This window comes from Pseudonaja textilis, chromosome Z (assembly GCF_049901715.1).
Source record: "Pseudonaja textilis isolate UNSWEBS1 chromosome Z, rPseTex1.2, whole genome shotgun sequence".
Taxonomy (NCBI): Eukaryota; Metazoa; Chordata; class Lepidosauria; order Squamata; family Elapidae; genus Pseudonaja; species Pseudonaja textilis.
In genome coordinates, this window is record NC_142008.1 from 33,373,624 (window position 1) to 33,390,415 (window position 16,792).

Here is a 16,792-nt window from a genome sequence, read left to right on the forward strand (position 1 = left end):
AATGTCTTAATTTTTCCTTATCATAATTATAAAGTTGAAAGTTACAAGGTTGCTGTATAATGAATTAATCAAAAAATTCACCAAAAAAGATGTTTCTAAACTGTCCTAGAGAACATTTATTGATCATTCTGATTTTTCTTGTTCTATTATTTACATTGTTATTTTTATTTAAACATTTGTTCTATGCTAGTATTATCTATTCTGTGAGAGATAGATATGGGATGGATGGATGGTTGGATGGGTAGAGAGCGAGAGGAGAGGGAGGGGAGAGGGAGGGGAGGGGGAGGGGAGGGGGGATGCAGAAGATTTGGAACTTTTTTCATGCCAATGCATAGAAATTGCTTCTCCTATCACTAAAAAAGTGGAAAAAAATTGTACTTTTCTATTCAGAGGATGAATACCTTAAATACCTTGGATTATTAAATACTGAAGAAATGAAGGCAAACATTTTCGGTACTGTAGAAAATTGTAGATTTGTAATAATAAAGGCATGATACAAACAAACCAACAAAATATACAGTCAATATATTATTTGGATTTCCTCACTGGACTGTAATTCAACAGGTACTAGAAATTTCTGAATGACTATAATTAGCACTTTAGTACATCTTGGCAAATAATTTGTAATAAATTATTTATATATCAAAAAAGATTTGGCCGCCTTCATAGTCCTAATCCTACATTCAATATTACTTTAGAAAAAAAAATTATTGTCGATGATTTTATAACCAGACCATTCTTGGTTCCACCTTAAAATCTTTTCCAGTCCTACCCAGAGGTCAATGGAATTGGAGCTGGGATATTTTGCATATAAAGTATGTGCTTATCATACATACATACATACATACATACATACATACATACATACATACATACATACAATTCTTTTTCTATGTCACCAGGAAAGTCAACAACTGGTATAGGAAAGGAATAGGTAGACTAATATATGTCATCAATTACCTATCCATTACCTATCCATTAAGTACATTAACAAATGTACTTCAACAGCATTCATCTAAAAATCTGAATATTTACTAACATGACAGATAAGAGGTGTTAATGAATGATTCATCCTTGATATTTGTATAGGCACCACTAATTTAGTGCTACAGCTCTTCATACAAACCATTACAAACAGTGTGATTATATTGCCCATGCAAGAACAGGTGGAAGAGCTTGAGAAAATAATTTTACTTTGACTATGTAAATACATTTATGCAAATTGTGTCATCTACATATTCCTTTTGCTAAGAAAAAATGAATTATTTGCATTCAGCCATCCCTCATGCTGAACATCAGCTCAAAATAGTTATTTTGAATGGAAAAAAAATGGATTATATGAAAATATAAAAAAATCTTACCACTCCAATTGAAAAGTAATTATTGATAATGCTGTAAGGCACGGGATCTCCTTTTTCATCTTTATCATTAGGTATGACTTCAAATTTCCACCTGTCCAGCAAGATTTCGGTACTATTCTCAATATCTTTTAAAATCGTGAGAAGATTCTCCCCTTCATATCCTTTTGGAAAAAAAATAAAGCACGGTGATTTGAAATGGCAGATTTAGGAACTAGGTCAGCACCTCACATTAATACATAAAGGATGCATTTAACCATTAGCACCTATCTGTACCCCCTGGTTCTGCTTTAATGACTTGCCACCATTTCAGCAGTGAGGGCACAGACACTGGAACTAAAAGTATGGATTTAGCATCTTCTCCCTAATTAGGTAGCTGAGTTGGGAATCAGATATTTTACTGCAAAACATAAAACAAACCACTAGCCCACCACAAATTTTTATTAATAATCACTTAGCTCCCTGTTTATTTCTGAATAATTGCAAAATAATTGTCTGCTGTCTTTAATTGCCCAATGAACAGTAGCAGTAAGTGAGTGAAGAAGTGGCAGAGGTGCTGAAGCAAGTGATATCAAAGCAAAGTTCATTAATGGCATTATGTTAAGCAATATTCCAAGATAAGGTTTCAGAAAAAAAAAACACTTTAGGGACTTTGATTCAATGGATTTCTGTATATCATAACATGACTTGGATAACTTTGTCATTGCTCATAAGGTCCTACCTATCAGAACATTCATACTCAATACAAAAAGAAAGGCATAATCAATGTAATATTATAGCTGGGTTTCATTATGTTAATTTTAAAATATATGCATCAATAAATATTGTCATAAATCTAAATTATTTGAATGTAGAAATACAACTTTTCTGGAGGAGTCATCACTGAGATGTGTTTTGTTAGCATGTGATACAATCTGACCAATATTTATGTGACTATATGCTGTATCTGTATATGATTTTGAACATGCCAGATAGCCAGCTTTCTCAGTCTTTGGGAACAGTCTTATTATTATATTCATATGGGATTGATGATTTTTTTATATATATCATATAATCTATTATTTCTGTTTATCCTAAGTTACGAATGTCATTAGTATTTCATTTCTGTTATATTGTTATTCTGTTATATGGGATCCTACCAACATAACAACTGGTTCGGTGGGCCCACACTGCGCACGTGTGCATATTGTTTACAAATCACTGGCTTCTGCAAACATTCATCTTCTCCTGCTGATGCTCAGCGCTCAGCTGTGCCACACAAGCAGCTGAGGTGGAAAAATCAGGGAATAAAGCACAGCCTAGAGCCCGGGTGGGCAGGTGGCCAAACAAAAGGCCAGAAGATCATCGCAGCAAACTGGTTCAGTCTCAGCCTCTCTTTGGAGCTACTGGTTCAGTAGAACAGGGCAGAACTGGTAAAATCCCACCCCTGGTTATACAAAAGATACAGATAGCTTTATTCCTGCAATATTATATATTTATTTTGTGATAGCTCCTGATGTTGAAATATCAGCCACTCCTACCAGTTGGCTAGTATACAAGATTTGCAAGTTCTATGCTCCTAATGTTTCATGCCTCTCTTGATAGATATCAGCCGACACCTCTTTGGTCATTCTTTGGCCTCTTACAATGTCTTTCTTCTATTCTTTTTGTTAATGGAAGCAGATATCTTTTGGGTGTGGAAATGCAGGAAGCCTACATACAGCCTGATAGTCCTTCTTTCTCAGAGTAATTTTAATGGTTATGTATGTGAGTGTGTGTGTTTGCTTATGTATATCAACATGAATACTTATGTCTTTAAAATAAGATTCATAGATACCATGAATAGGTGTGTGAAAGAGGAAAAATATGAAGGCAGGACTAATATATGACACACACACACACACACACACACACACATCACACACACATATATATGACACACACACATATATATGATATTAAAGCTTCTTTAATATCATAGTAAAAATCCATTTGTAGGAAACTATTTGTGGGTTCAGCAATGATTTGTTGTAGTAATCTTTGTATTTGTATTTATAGCACTTTTGATGGAAATTGCAGAAAAAGGAAGACAAGAAAGGAGCAGGACATTTCTTCCAACATTTAAATAGCAATTACTTCTTCAGCAATGAGAGACAAATTTTCTAAGTCCTCACCAAGGAAGCATTCTGTTTTACAGAGATTTTTATTTCAACTATAATAACAACTTATCATTAAGAAAGCTTCCAGTTAGATGATGCCATGAAAACACACAGCAGCAATCATACCATTATTGGACATATCCTGCCAATCTCTATCATGCTACCATTTTTATTATATTTAACAATATAGTTTCAATTGTATGTATGTACACAATGGTGTGTTGGTTGAATAGTGGAGAGAAAAAAACAGACTTTGTACATTTTTTCCTATTATAAGATGCTAAATTAGAATTGCTAAGCAACATATTCAGCAGCAATGGAGTAAGTTCAGTGTATGCTAAAGGTTATTTGTTTAATAATTCATAATCCATGCAAAAAGTCTGTGTCACTGAAAAGGAAAAAACTACTTACCAGCATAAAAAAATGTTGTTATCCCTTCTGGTCTCCAATCCTATGAAAAGTTTCAGAGAAAAAAAAATCAGTCTTGTGGCATCAGCTACCAGAGGGAAGGAGGCAAAGAATGGTGAAAGAATTTTTCTAGGATTAACAGGAGGCTTGTAAAGTGATTGAGCCCTAATCCAGAATGGATAGTCCATTAAAAAAAAGAAGTTATGGAATTTCAGTAATAGCATCAGAGAACATGAGTTCTGAAAAAAACTGAATCATGTTTTATTATGTGGCTCCACTTTTTTCTACTCTGCAGAAGATTCCAGACAATCAGGGATTGCAGAAAGAAGCTCTAGAGAAGAGCTTAAGGAATACAATGAAGAATATTCTGCTGTTCGTATACCCTAGTGGTAAAATAATGCGCACCGCAAATAAATATAGTTGACTTCAGTCTAAAATGTTAAATTACATCTATATTCAAGAAGTACTTTTGTATGAATTCTATCAGATTTTTGCCATTTCTGAATAAAAAAGATCAAGGTTTTCCTAAAGAAATCTATCCTTCTATTGAACATGTGAGCTGAAATATTTTCAGTTATAATCAATAAATCAGAAGATAGAACATTATTAAGTATTAAATATTTGTGGGCTTCTTAAATACACTTAGAAATATTTTATATATGAAGAATGTGCACATGAAATGAGCTGCACCTTATATAAGAATAGCAGGATATCTTCTTAGAACTTAGAATTTTTAATTTGAATTCTATAATCATTAGTTCAACTATTTTAGGCAAATGTATGCACTGAAATTCAAACATATCCCTGAAGTGAGTAGTTACAAAAATACTATTAATGAAGTTTTTGGCTAGTAGAAGATTTAATGTGCCATTGATCTAAGATGCAGAAAGCTAATTGTAAATTAAAAATAATTTAAGTTAATAATACAAATTTGTTTAATGTTTTATTAGTTTACTAAATTTTAATAGAAGTAATCTGAATTGGGCAGTCAATAGAAACTAAATTTCAAAAAGAAAAACATTCAAGAAAATGCCTTCAAATTAAGCAATCTAAGAAATGAAATTTTACAGATCATATAAAATTGAACTAAGTCAGAATTTAGTGCTGCCTCCTAAATGAACTCCACTTAGTAAAACAATATGTCATCATTCTAATAATTATGTTCTATAACAAGCTTGGCATATGGCATTTGCAAAAATAATACCTCTTCTAAATATCCTTTATTTTACAGGAAACAATTCACAAGATGTGAGATAGATATGTAAAAGTAAAAAAGATCAAAAATAAAGTGATTTTACTTTATTTTCAAAGATCAAGAATAATAGAGTCAAGATGTATTCTCCCAAATTTCCAGTCATATGTTATTAAGATCGATTAAGAGTCAGTAAAAATAACATTATTTTACTTGATTTTGCTTTTTTATTAGAAGTTTAGAGAACAAGGATTAATTTTAATAAAACTGTATAAAATAATGTATTAATTGAAACAAAAAACTTAGATGTGAGTTAGAAAGACATCTAAAAATATTTACAGGGAAAGATCCAAACATGCATAAAGACCATGATCTTTAGCAGGCAAAAGTAAGAGATATAGAAAGTGTCAAAGAACTGCTATAACAACATAGAACTGGGAACATGGAAAAGACACTACTGCACATGTAACCAGAAGGAAAAAAAATTGATTATATAGTGAAATTGCGTTATAAGCTATGATTTATTTTTTTCTAAAGCTATTAAAAACTACTTTCAAGGTGTGGCTCATACAAAGGAATACATAATGCTAAGTATATCAAGAACAACTAGATATGTTAGATATGTCCTTATAAGAACAAAGGTGACACTGATTTCCTTAAAAAGCAGTGAAAAAAATCTTAAATCTTTGTCTGTCTTGAATGATTTCATTGTTAATCAAGATGGGACCTCAAAAACTGTGAGGGCACAGTTCAATACAAAGGTCTAATTTGATATATGCCATCCTAATCCATTTTTCCAGCAGAAAAAAGAAGCACAGTAACTCTGAGAATATTTACAGAATTATAAGATGAAGTAATATAATTCTAAGTTATTTTATGTTTTATCATTTTTAAATCTCTGGATAATTTTCATAGTTTTTTATGGTTTCTTTTTAATGGACTAATCAGGTACATACTAATTTATTTTAAAAGAAAAAAGTATACAGGTTATCTTAAAGGTTAGAAGAAGCACAAGAGAAATTAAAGGAATACATAATAAGATGTTTCAATGAGGGATCACTAAAGCAGCAATAAATTATGAATTAGAATCTTCTGCAGATAACTATAATAAAAGTCATTTTGAGACTTCACTGGCATCTTAAAGCAGCAGGACTTACAACATCAAAGCCTCCTGTTTCCTTGGCTTATCTTTACATAACATCTTGGACAGGTTTTCATTCTCCTTCCTTGTGAAATCTCACAAATCAAGTACTGGAACAAAAAATAGATCTGGTCTTCATATTTTGAAATATGGAGACAAGGTTGCAGGAGGCTTGTTTTAAATGAAATACTTTTTTAATTTGTTCTTTGCCTCCATGGATCCTGGTAGAGAACACCATAAGACTGGTTGTCTGAAATCTACTACTGGATGGGAGAAGAAGGAAATAACTATATTTATATCTTGATACTTGCTTTGAAAGATATCCAAACATTAACAAATACCTATAAGTAAATTACATTTGAGATCAAATAGGAATAATTCAGTACATGAACAATTCTCTTTCAGAAAATACTATAGTTCATGTTTTGATTTCCTTTTACTATATCATACTCAATGAAACTCATAAAACTTCTTGACTTCTTCACACTGTGAAAATAATGTATCCAAAGAATAAAATATGTAGAAAATCATATCTATTGGTCTCAGGTTCTAAATATATGAATGGATGAATATTACATATGTCAAAGATGAGAGCAAATTAACATGATTTGCGTATTCTCCACATATAAATTCTTCTATTATATTATCTACTAAAGGAACCTGTAAAGTGGCATTGCTAACTGGCCACTGAATAAGATCACTGATGTAATACACTGTTTTTATATAAAGTACTGTATAAAATTATTACTGATTTACAACAACAACAAAATGTGGAATTTTTGCTTAGGAAGTGAACACAATCAGTTTTTTTCCCAATTCACAGTCATGTTTCCCCAGTCCAACTATACAATAGCTACATAAGATAATGCAAAGCATTCTTGGAGTTTACAAACCTTCCAGCAGAATTACACAAAGTAAATTAGCGGACATGGCTATAATATGCAGGAGTTGAGACAGACACTTATAGTAGCCAAAAACAATTTGGATACCTTCATTTAATCCACTGAATTTCTACCTAATTGAATTATGTTAAATATCAGATCATAAAGAATTTTTAAAAGAAATATATTTAATTTTTTTTACAATGATACAGTTTTACATATGTGATGCTTTTGTAGAAAAAGAAATTAATGATTAAAATGTGAAAATGGATAAAATAAAACACTTTATATTTTAAGTAAGTTTATTTTTGTTTACCTCCTCCCCATCTTAGACATCTGGCTAAGTCATTCCCAGTTCCAAGAGGGAGAATAGCAACAGGAGGATGCTTAATCAAATTTGCTTTCTCTGTAAATAAAAAAAAATGTAGGCATAGTTTAAGATAAATAGCAGCTAAGACAGCACATAGATATAAAAAAATGTACTATATTAATATTATGGTTAGATATTGTTTTAATAAAAATGTGTCCTTAAAATCTATCTACACATTTCAACTGAGAAGGAATATGCCAGTAGCTTACAAGAAGAAATTACTATCTCCCAAAAACTAATTTTCACATTTAGGATACAGAAGATTATGAAACTAATTATCATGAGCTAAAATCAATGGGGGAAAAAAATAAGTGATTATGGTAACTGATGACTCACCAAGATAAATGCACCCTAGCAATATATTGCATTTTGGATTGAGAACTGTAGATAATTTACAAGACAGACTATGATAAATTATGTGTTTCCATTATCCATAGACCGAATGGTAAAAAATATCTGTGAAATCATTCAGAAATTAAGAAGAAGTAGAAAACTATATACAGAAGTCAGCAAATTTTGAATTGGTCCTATTTTTATAAGGTACAGTTATTTTGTCATTGACAGTTAATGTCCATACAGAACATACTGGACTTTGATTGGCTATAATACAGGCATTTTGTAGGAGTAAGATGATGGTTTGTTTGCCATCTGAATAGCATTTCATACTTCTCAAAGTTATTCTTCCTCCTCCCCAGTTCAGCTCTCTAAATTTTCTCCCTTGCCATAAAAAGTTTGCTGATTTTCTTCATGGGGGAGGGGAGGAATCAAGGAAATGGTGTTGTCATCAGCTACTGACTGAATCATTACCTTGAAGTCAGAAGTCCCCCCCGCCACAACTTTTCCCATTCAGATGGATGGGGAAAAGAATATGAAGTAGAATGCATTCTATATTATAGAAGCAGGAGGAAGTATATAATTCATTGTTCCCTTGAATCAGAATGGCCATGGCAATGTGTAGCAAATGCCCATGCCCTATACTATGTTAGCAAGGTATATCTGAAATTCTCACACAAGTCCTGTCTCTGTGATTGGCACTGCTATTAATAGAATGAAATAGAATAGATTCAGTGGTTCCTGCTACAATAGACTATAGTACTAGTTGTTTCCAAGCAAGGATAAGAGAGTCTGCAGTCATTTGACAAGGATCTTCACCTGAAGAAAAAGTGGAGATACTGTACAGAAAACAGATAAATCAAGAGCTGTTGCAGATAAAGCACAATAAACAATACTTCAGAAGGGAAGAGGTGTGAGAAACAGACTCAAGAGTTTTCCATCCCACCTTTTGAGATTGTTATGGCATAAGAGAAGGTGGTAGAAAATCTTGACAGAATATTTTAAGATTTTTAAAGAATCTTAAGATTCTGAAATGATATTCTACAACAATGAGGTTAAATTTCAGTAGCCTTTGCAATCTCTGTTTCCTGACTTGGGCTACCTTATAGAATTGACAACTTTCTCTGCTGGCAGATATGTGAAAAAAGTCACTGTAATAAATGGCCTTGATCTCAAGTGACATTGTATTATAAAGGGTGGAACTAAATCTAACACTTTTATGGCAATAGAGGATACTTAAACAGGCTACAGTTTTTCCTGAGAAATGCTTGTGCAGCTTTTTCCAGTTAGCTGCAATTTTCCTTCGCAGGGGAAACTTGTATTTCTTTTTCAACGAAGTTTGGTTTTCAGGAATATTGGTGATTACTGTGTCTCGTGATCTGTAGATAGAAATTATCTAAATTCTGCATTTTTAAAACAGTATTTACCAAATCAACGCTTAGAAGTTCTATCACAATTATTCTGCAAAGGAGAGTAACTGGACTTTAAAATTCTCACACAGAGCAAGTAATTTATTGGAAACTATCTCAATTTCCTATACATTTTTGCAGGACTAATAACACAGTTTAATCTTTAAGTAAATATTTATGGTTCCAAACATTCAGCTGATCCTTAATAATGTTACATTTTATATATAATTATCATTTAATAAACATTAAAACAGGCAGAACATCACCCAGCATTAAATTTGCATTTTGCATCAGCTGACCATGACAGTTCTCCTGGTTTTTCACTTTGAGGCAGATAGTGAAAGGTTTATCAAATCTTTGTAGAAATATTAATTTCATCAAATATTAGAATTTTAGGGTTGGAATAGGTTCTATCACTCCTATACAATTTTTATAAGAAAGAGGGAAACAAACAAATAAATAAATAATCATTCATCCATCCAATCAATCAAGATACACACACTCACACACACTTCTTATTATTCATAGTATCTTTGCAAATAAAACAAATCCTTAGCTTATGCTTTGGATGCAGTTAGAAGCCTTTGCTGCTGCAGCAGCACCTCCATCAGATACCTTTCAGATTCTCCCATTGGTTGTAACCAGATCCTTCTGTCCAAACTCTTATCAAACGTCCATTCATGGATCCATCAGTCATATAAATTATAACAGCAGATCTGGGCAATAGTATCGAAAATTCCCTTTTTAGAGAAAATGGTTGGCTTTCAACTCCAGAAGACCATGGAATAAGTGGATTATTTGGATCCTTTTCAGTCAGGATTCCTGCTCCCACTTGATCTCTCAGTAGTTTTAATATTATCAATCATGGCATCTTTCTGACTTGCCTTTGGGGATTGGAGTGAGGGGAACTGCGTTGCAATGGTCCTCCTCCCTTTTCTTTTTTTTTCATATAAATTTTATTGAATTTACAATTAAAAAAATAACATAACAACATTACATAAGAAACAGAGAGAGAAAAGAAGAAAGAAAGAAGAGAAAGAGAGAGGAAAAAGAAAAAAAAAACGCTCGGTCTTGCGACCGAAAAAGGAGAAGAAGAAGTATAAAAGAGAGAAAAACAAAAACAAAAAAACAAAGAGACGGAAGAAAAAGAAAATACGTTAAAACCAGACAAATATTCTTTTTGACAGTCTACAAGATCCAATTCTCCTACCTTACTTTAAATATACACATCTTATCGCTATTTATGGATATTTATGCTTATTTATGCTCATTAAACAGTTTATCTCTGATATAACCAATTATACCATGCATTCCAATTATTATCAAATGCTGAAGACTCTTTATTTTTAAGAGCTATGGTTAAATTGTCCATTTCTGCGAGTCACATATTTTCTGAATGACCAATTGATCTGTAGGTAAACGGGATGATTTCCAGCACTGGGCAAATGCTAATCTGGCCGCAGTTAGAATATGAATTATTATGTATTTCGTCTTTTTAGGAAAATGTTTATCAGAGATCCCTAGTAGGAAGAACTCTGGTTTGTATTCAATTTGATCTTTGGTTATCTCCTCCAGCCATTTTCTAATTTTTGCCAGTATTTCTGGGCTTCTTTACAGGTCCACCACATATGAAAGTAGGTTCCCTCTATGTTTTTACATTTCCAACATTTTGGACTAGAGTTTGGGTTCATTTTCGCTAACCTCGAAGGGGTAAGTGCCATCTATATAACATTTTATACATATTTTCTTTGTACGCCGTAGATTTCGTAATCTTAATGATTCTATTCCAGATCTTTTCCCATTCTGTTAATGTAATGCTTCTTCCAATATTCCTACTCCACATTATCATGTTCCCTTTCACTATCTCTTGCTCTAATTCTACCTCCAATAAATATTTATAAAATTTAGAAATATTCTTTTTATTTGATCCTAATAAGATTTTATCTAAGTGTTGTAATTTGCTATAAATTCCAAACTCTTTGATATCTTGTTTGTATCTACTATGGATTTGTATATATAACCACTGATCAATTTTAAATCCCTGTTCCTGTAAGTCCTGTCGAGTTCTTAGTTTCCCTAAAGGATCTAATAAATCTTTATATTTAGTCATTTTTGTTATATCCAAATTGTTGGGATGAACCATTGCCTCCATTGTTGAAAGCCAAATCGAATTTTTAAATAATGTTTTTACATATTTTTTCCAATTAGTTAATAGTGAATCTCTAATAAGATGTCTATGAAAGTACGCCTGTTTAGTTTTCCCCACATCCCATAGAAATGCGTGCCATCCTCTCTGAAGGTCGTGCCTTCCAAGGCTAGAGTTCTTTTATTCCGTAAATTGACCCAGTCTTTTAACCATAGTAAGTTGGCTGCCCAATAATATAATTCCCAGTTTGGAAGCGCTAGCCCACCTCTACTTTTGCATCTTGTAAGGCCTTAATACTGATTCTAGCTTTTTCCCTTGCCAAATAAATTTAAGAGTTACCTTATTTATATCATCAAAAAAATTTTTGGTAATTTTATTGGGATTGTCTGGAATAAGTAAAGGAGTTTTGTAAAATGTTCATTTTGATTGTGGCAATCCTGCCCAGTAAAGAAAGCTGCAACTTATTCCAGGATTCTAGATCTTTCTTAATTTGCTGTAACAGTTTATCATAATTATTCTCTTTGAGTGATTTACTATGTGGTGTTAACCATATGCCTAAATATTTGACCTTTTTGTTACCTGTATCCCCATGGTTTTTCTAATTCTTTCCTCTGGTTCTCTGTTAGATTTTTAGTCAGTAATTTCGTCTTATTTCTGTTGATCTTTAGTCCTGCTACTGAACCATATTGTTCTAGTTCTTTTATTAGATTATGTCCTTTCTCCATGGGATCCTCTAGGAAGAAAACCATATCGTCTGCAAACGCCTGTAATTTATATTCCTCTGCCTTGACCCTAACCCCTTGAATTTCAGGATTCTGTCTTATCCGCGTTAACAATGATTCTAAAGCAAATATAAATAAGAGGGTGAGAGAGGGCAACCCTGTCTAACGCCCTTTTCAATGCTTAGTGGGCCTGTTTGTTCACCATTAATTAGTATATTGGCTTGTTGGGTATTGTAAATTGTTGTGATAATATTCTCGAATTTAGTGCCCAGATTCATGTTATAGATTTTTGTATTAAGAAGTGCCAATGTAAGTTATCGAATGCTTTCTCCGCATCTAGAAACAAGAGTGTAAATTGTTTCTCTGGATGAGCTTCATAATATTCTAAGACGTCAATAACGGTTCTTAAATTGTTTTTAATTTGGCGGAATGGAAGGAAACCATTTTGGTCTTCATGAATGTATAAATTTAAAACTTGTTTTACTCTATTCGCAATAATTGAGGTAAATAATTTATAATCGGCATTTAAAAGTGAGATTGGTCTATAATTGTTGATATATCTGGCATCCACATCCTCCTTGGAATTAACGCAATCAACGCCTCCTCCATGAGTCTGGCATTTTGGCAGCCGAAAGTACTTCATTAAACACTTCCAGCATCAGAGGCCCTACTAAATCTAATGTGGCTTTATATAATTCTACTGGAATCCCATCTGGACCAGGGGATTTATTATTACATTGATTTTCCATTGCAGATTTTAACTCAGACCATGTAATATCCTTATTTAGTAATTCTTTGTCTCCTTCCCCTATTGTTTTATCATTCAGTATTCTCCAGATAAGTTCTTATTTTATCCTCATTGATTTCTTCTTTTTATATAATCTTTGGAAATAGTTTAATATAATATCCTTTTTCTTCTCAATCTCATGTTGTGGGATGCCTTTCTCATCTATTAATTGGTGTATCAATCTCTTTTCTTTTTCTTTTTAAGTTTATAAGATAGCCATCTTCCTGGTTTATTGGCGTGTTCAAAATAATTTTGTTTGGACCTTCTCAAGCTAACTTCTAATTTATCTTGTTCAATTAAATTCAGCTTATGTTTGGCTAGTATTAACTGATTTTGTAGTCCTTGGGTCTTAGGGGTTTTTTGTAATTGTGTTTCTAAGTCTTGGATTTGTTGTTGTAACGCTTTTGTTGGGCATAAATTCTCTTGTTTCTCATAGCATTATAGGAAATTGTTGTGCCTCTTATAATTGCTTTCATAGTATCCCAAATGTTCTGTTTTGAAGTTGTTTCATTATTATTATCTTTTAGAAAATAGTTTAGCTCCTCTTTCAGTTTATTAATATACTCTTCTTCGTTTACAATTTGGTTATTTAGTGTCCATCTTTTTTTTATTCGTCTCCTATCCCTCCAAATTAGCTGTATTGGGTTATGATCAGCCCATTCATTCGGTAGAATTTTGATTTCTTTTATTTCATTAGCCAAGTCCAAATCCATCCAAGCCATATCTATTCTGGTCCAAATCTTATGTGGGTTAGAATAATATGTAAATTGTTTTCCTTCAAGATTCCGTTCCTCCATAGATCTTTTAAATTTAACTCTCTCAACATTTCCTTACATGCTGCAGAGAGTTCCTTTTCCCCTTCTTGTTTTTCCCCATATTACTATGGTCTTTCTGGTAGTCTGCAATGGAGTTAAAATCGCCAATCAAGCAAATGTTTCTTTTTCAAAGCCTACTATTTTTTGGTGAAGGTGTTTAAAAATTTCCCCTGGTCATCATTTGGGGCATAGATTGCTACAAGTAAAAATGTGATGTGGTTTATCCAAACTTGTATAACCAGAGTTCTTCCTTCGGATCCGACCAGATTAGTTCTGCCTTTACATCTTGTTTTACATAAATTGCAATTCCTTTTTTCTTGTGTTGGTCGGCCGGTGCTGTAAAAGTTTACCTAATTTTGGACAAATTAGATATCTTTCATCATTCTTCGAAATATGTGTCTCTTGAAGACATATTATATCTGCGTTATGTTGAATAAGTTTTGAGAATATCCTTTTTCTTTTTAATAATGAATTTAATCCGTTTATATTGATGGAGAGCAACTTCTTCCCCTCCACCATTTATCTACTTCTGCTTAGATTTTTGCCTAGTAATGATTCGGTTCTCTTGTTGTTGTTGTTGTGGGATTTGCTCTTCTCTCCCATGTTGTGGATTATCACTTCTTGAAATTGGAGAAAGTCGTTCCTTTTGGGTTCTGTGATAATATCGGACCTCCTGTGGTCTTGTTTTAGGTTCTTCTTTGGTGGGTTGACTATTCTTATCTGTGAGCTGTTGATGAAAAACTTGGGCCTGTTCTATCGATTCTATTTTGATTTTCCTCTCTTTCCATGTAATTAACATCCTTCCGGGATTAACCATTTAAAATGGATTCCTTCTTTATTTAAATCATTAGCTAAAAATTTATAATCTTGTCTTATCATCCTCACTCTCTTTGGAATTTGTTTTAAAATCCTAATTTCTCTGCCCTTATATGATATTGTTTCCTCCCTAGACATTTTCAAAATTAAATCCCTCAGACATCTCCTAGAGAAGCGGATATGAATTTCTCTTGGACAGTTGTTACGCCTGGCGTAGCTTGTGCTAACCCTATATACCTCATCAAACTCTTTAATTAGATCATCTTTTTCCTTTCCTAGCCATTCAGCCAATATTTCTGCCATCAAATGTTCCAATTCTTCATTTTTGGCTTCCGCCACATTCTGAATCTTAAATACGCCATTGCTTTGTCCATCTCGAGGTGGATCAGAGAGTCTTCCGTTTCTCTAAGTACATTTTTAAATTCCTCATCCATCCTTTCAAAGTTAGACTCCATGCGTGTTGTTCTACTCTCTATATCTTTTATTTTCACTTCGTTTCTCTCCATGGCCTGCTGTAGAGACCCTATCTTACCCTCCACCTTCGCTATATCCGCTTTCATTTCAGCCTTCATTTTCCCCATCTCATCTTTCAATTCACTTATATCTGCTCTAGTTTCCTTGTGATTATTAATCATCATTTCTTGCATTTTAGATATAGCTTCCTGCAAGGCTAATATGGAAGTTTGTATATTAATATTGGGGACATTGGGCTGCTTTTCCCCTATTAAAGACTCCTCGATAGTTTTTTGAGATGTTGGTGGGGTGGCTGTCAACGTAGTTGATAGGGTCGGGATAGCCTTCTTTCCTGTTTTTAAGGCCATAGTTGTTGTGGATGTCATCTCTCTAAGTATTTGTTTTTGTTGATGCACAATATTAAATATATTATCCCAAATCACCATTCAGTATTTGGGTTCTGTACTTGAAAGACTATTCACGTATTTCAATTTTATATCTCACTCCACAGTCTTTCACAGTCTTTCCTCCTCCCTTTTCAAGGCCATTTTCAGATAGTGTGGTGGAGTAGTTGAGCCCAAGGCTCCAGTTTGTGGGATGCCTTAGAATCCTTCTCTCTCCCCACCCCTATTTACTTGAGCACCTGGGTTAGATCATCCATCCCCATAATGTGTGGTATAATCAGTATGTTAATAATACCCAATTGCACACCTTGGGCCAACCGAGGAATAACACCAAAGACCACTCCTGATGTCTGGAAGTATGAGGATCTACATGGGAGGAAAGGCTTTTGCTCAATACTGGCAAGATTGACTGCTTCTGACATCCAGTGGGAGGAGAAAAGCAGATCTAAGAACCATGAGGACCCAAAGGGATGGGAAGCAGAGGAAATAATATCTAAAAGGTAGGGAAGTCCAGGAAAAGCAGGTCTGGACCTATGCTTGGTCTCCTAGGTCTTCCTCACCTGAGGCTCCACTTAATGATTAGTGTGGTCAATGAACAAGCACATTAAGGAGAACAAGGATGGGAATCATTAAACAAGTTGATTATATGGTTACTTTGCTTAATGATTGTCAGAATTTGTAATATAATGGGCAGGAGCCATTACAGTTATAGGTCAAGAACTTGCTATATGCAGTTGCATACATAAACATGTATTATTTCATAAATATTAATATATTGATTAATCTTACATAAAATTTGTATTATGCATCCAGATCAGGTTATCTATTTAGCAAATCTTAAGAGGTAAAGGTAATAGGGGATCTGGAAGCTAATCATATGATGAACAGTTGCAGGAAGTAGGTATGCCTAGAGTAACAAAGAAAAGATCTAGGAGTAAGATGATGGCAATATTCCAATATATGGACTGTAATACACAAGAGATGGTCACCCTATTCTCCAAAGCATCTTAGGCCAAGACAAGAAGTATCAGGTGGAAGATTATCAAAGAGAGATCCATTCTAGAATTAAGAATAATTTTTCTACAGTGAGAATAATAATAAAAAATTGAGGGTACTCTCTCCTAGGAAATTTTCAACAAGAGATTAGACAGTAATTTGTCTGGAATTATATGTCCTGCTTGAACATGAGGTTGAACTAGAAGGCATCCAAGCTCCCTTCAAACAGATGTATAAACTGTCTTACATCTCTTCAATCTTGAGGTATAAGGTCATTATGTAGGATATTACCATTTGATGAACTGTAACCTATTTCGTTGACAAAAATTCATTGTATTAACAAAGAATTACAATAACATTAAACATTCCCTATCAACAATATATGAAAGCATTTCAACAACTAAAAATATCTGTTTCATAATT

At 33.2% G+C, this 16,792-nt stretch overlaps 1 protein-coding gene across 2 annotated transcripts in view; it reads right to left on the reverse strand.

Moving 5' to 3' along the window:
- Positions 1–16,792, reverse strand: part of DGKB (diacylglycerol kinase beta) — a 279,608-nt gene that overhangs the window by 186,351 nt on the left and 76,465 nt on the right. For both annotated transcript variants that reach the window (XM_087918197.1, XM_087918198.1), the window contains exons 18-19: positions 7,435–7,524; positions 1,362–1,522 (exon numbers count right to left, since the gene is read on the reverse strand). In XM_087918197.1, the coding sequence (XP_087774323.1) occupies positions 1,362–1,522; positions 7,435–7,524 (251 nt within the window). The remainder of the gene's footprint in view (positions 1–1,361; positions 1,523–7,434; positions 7,525–16,792) is intronic.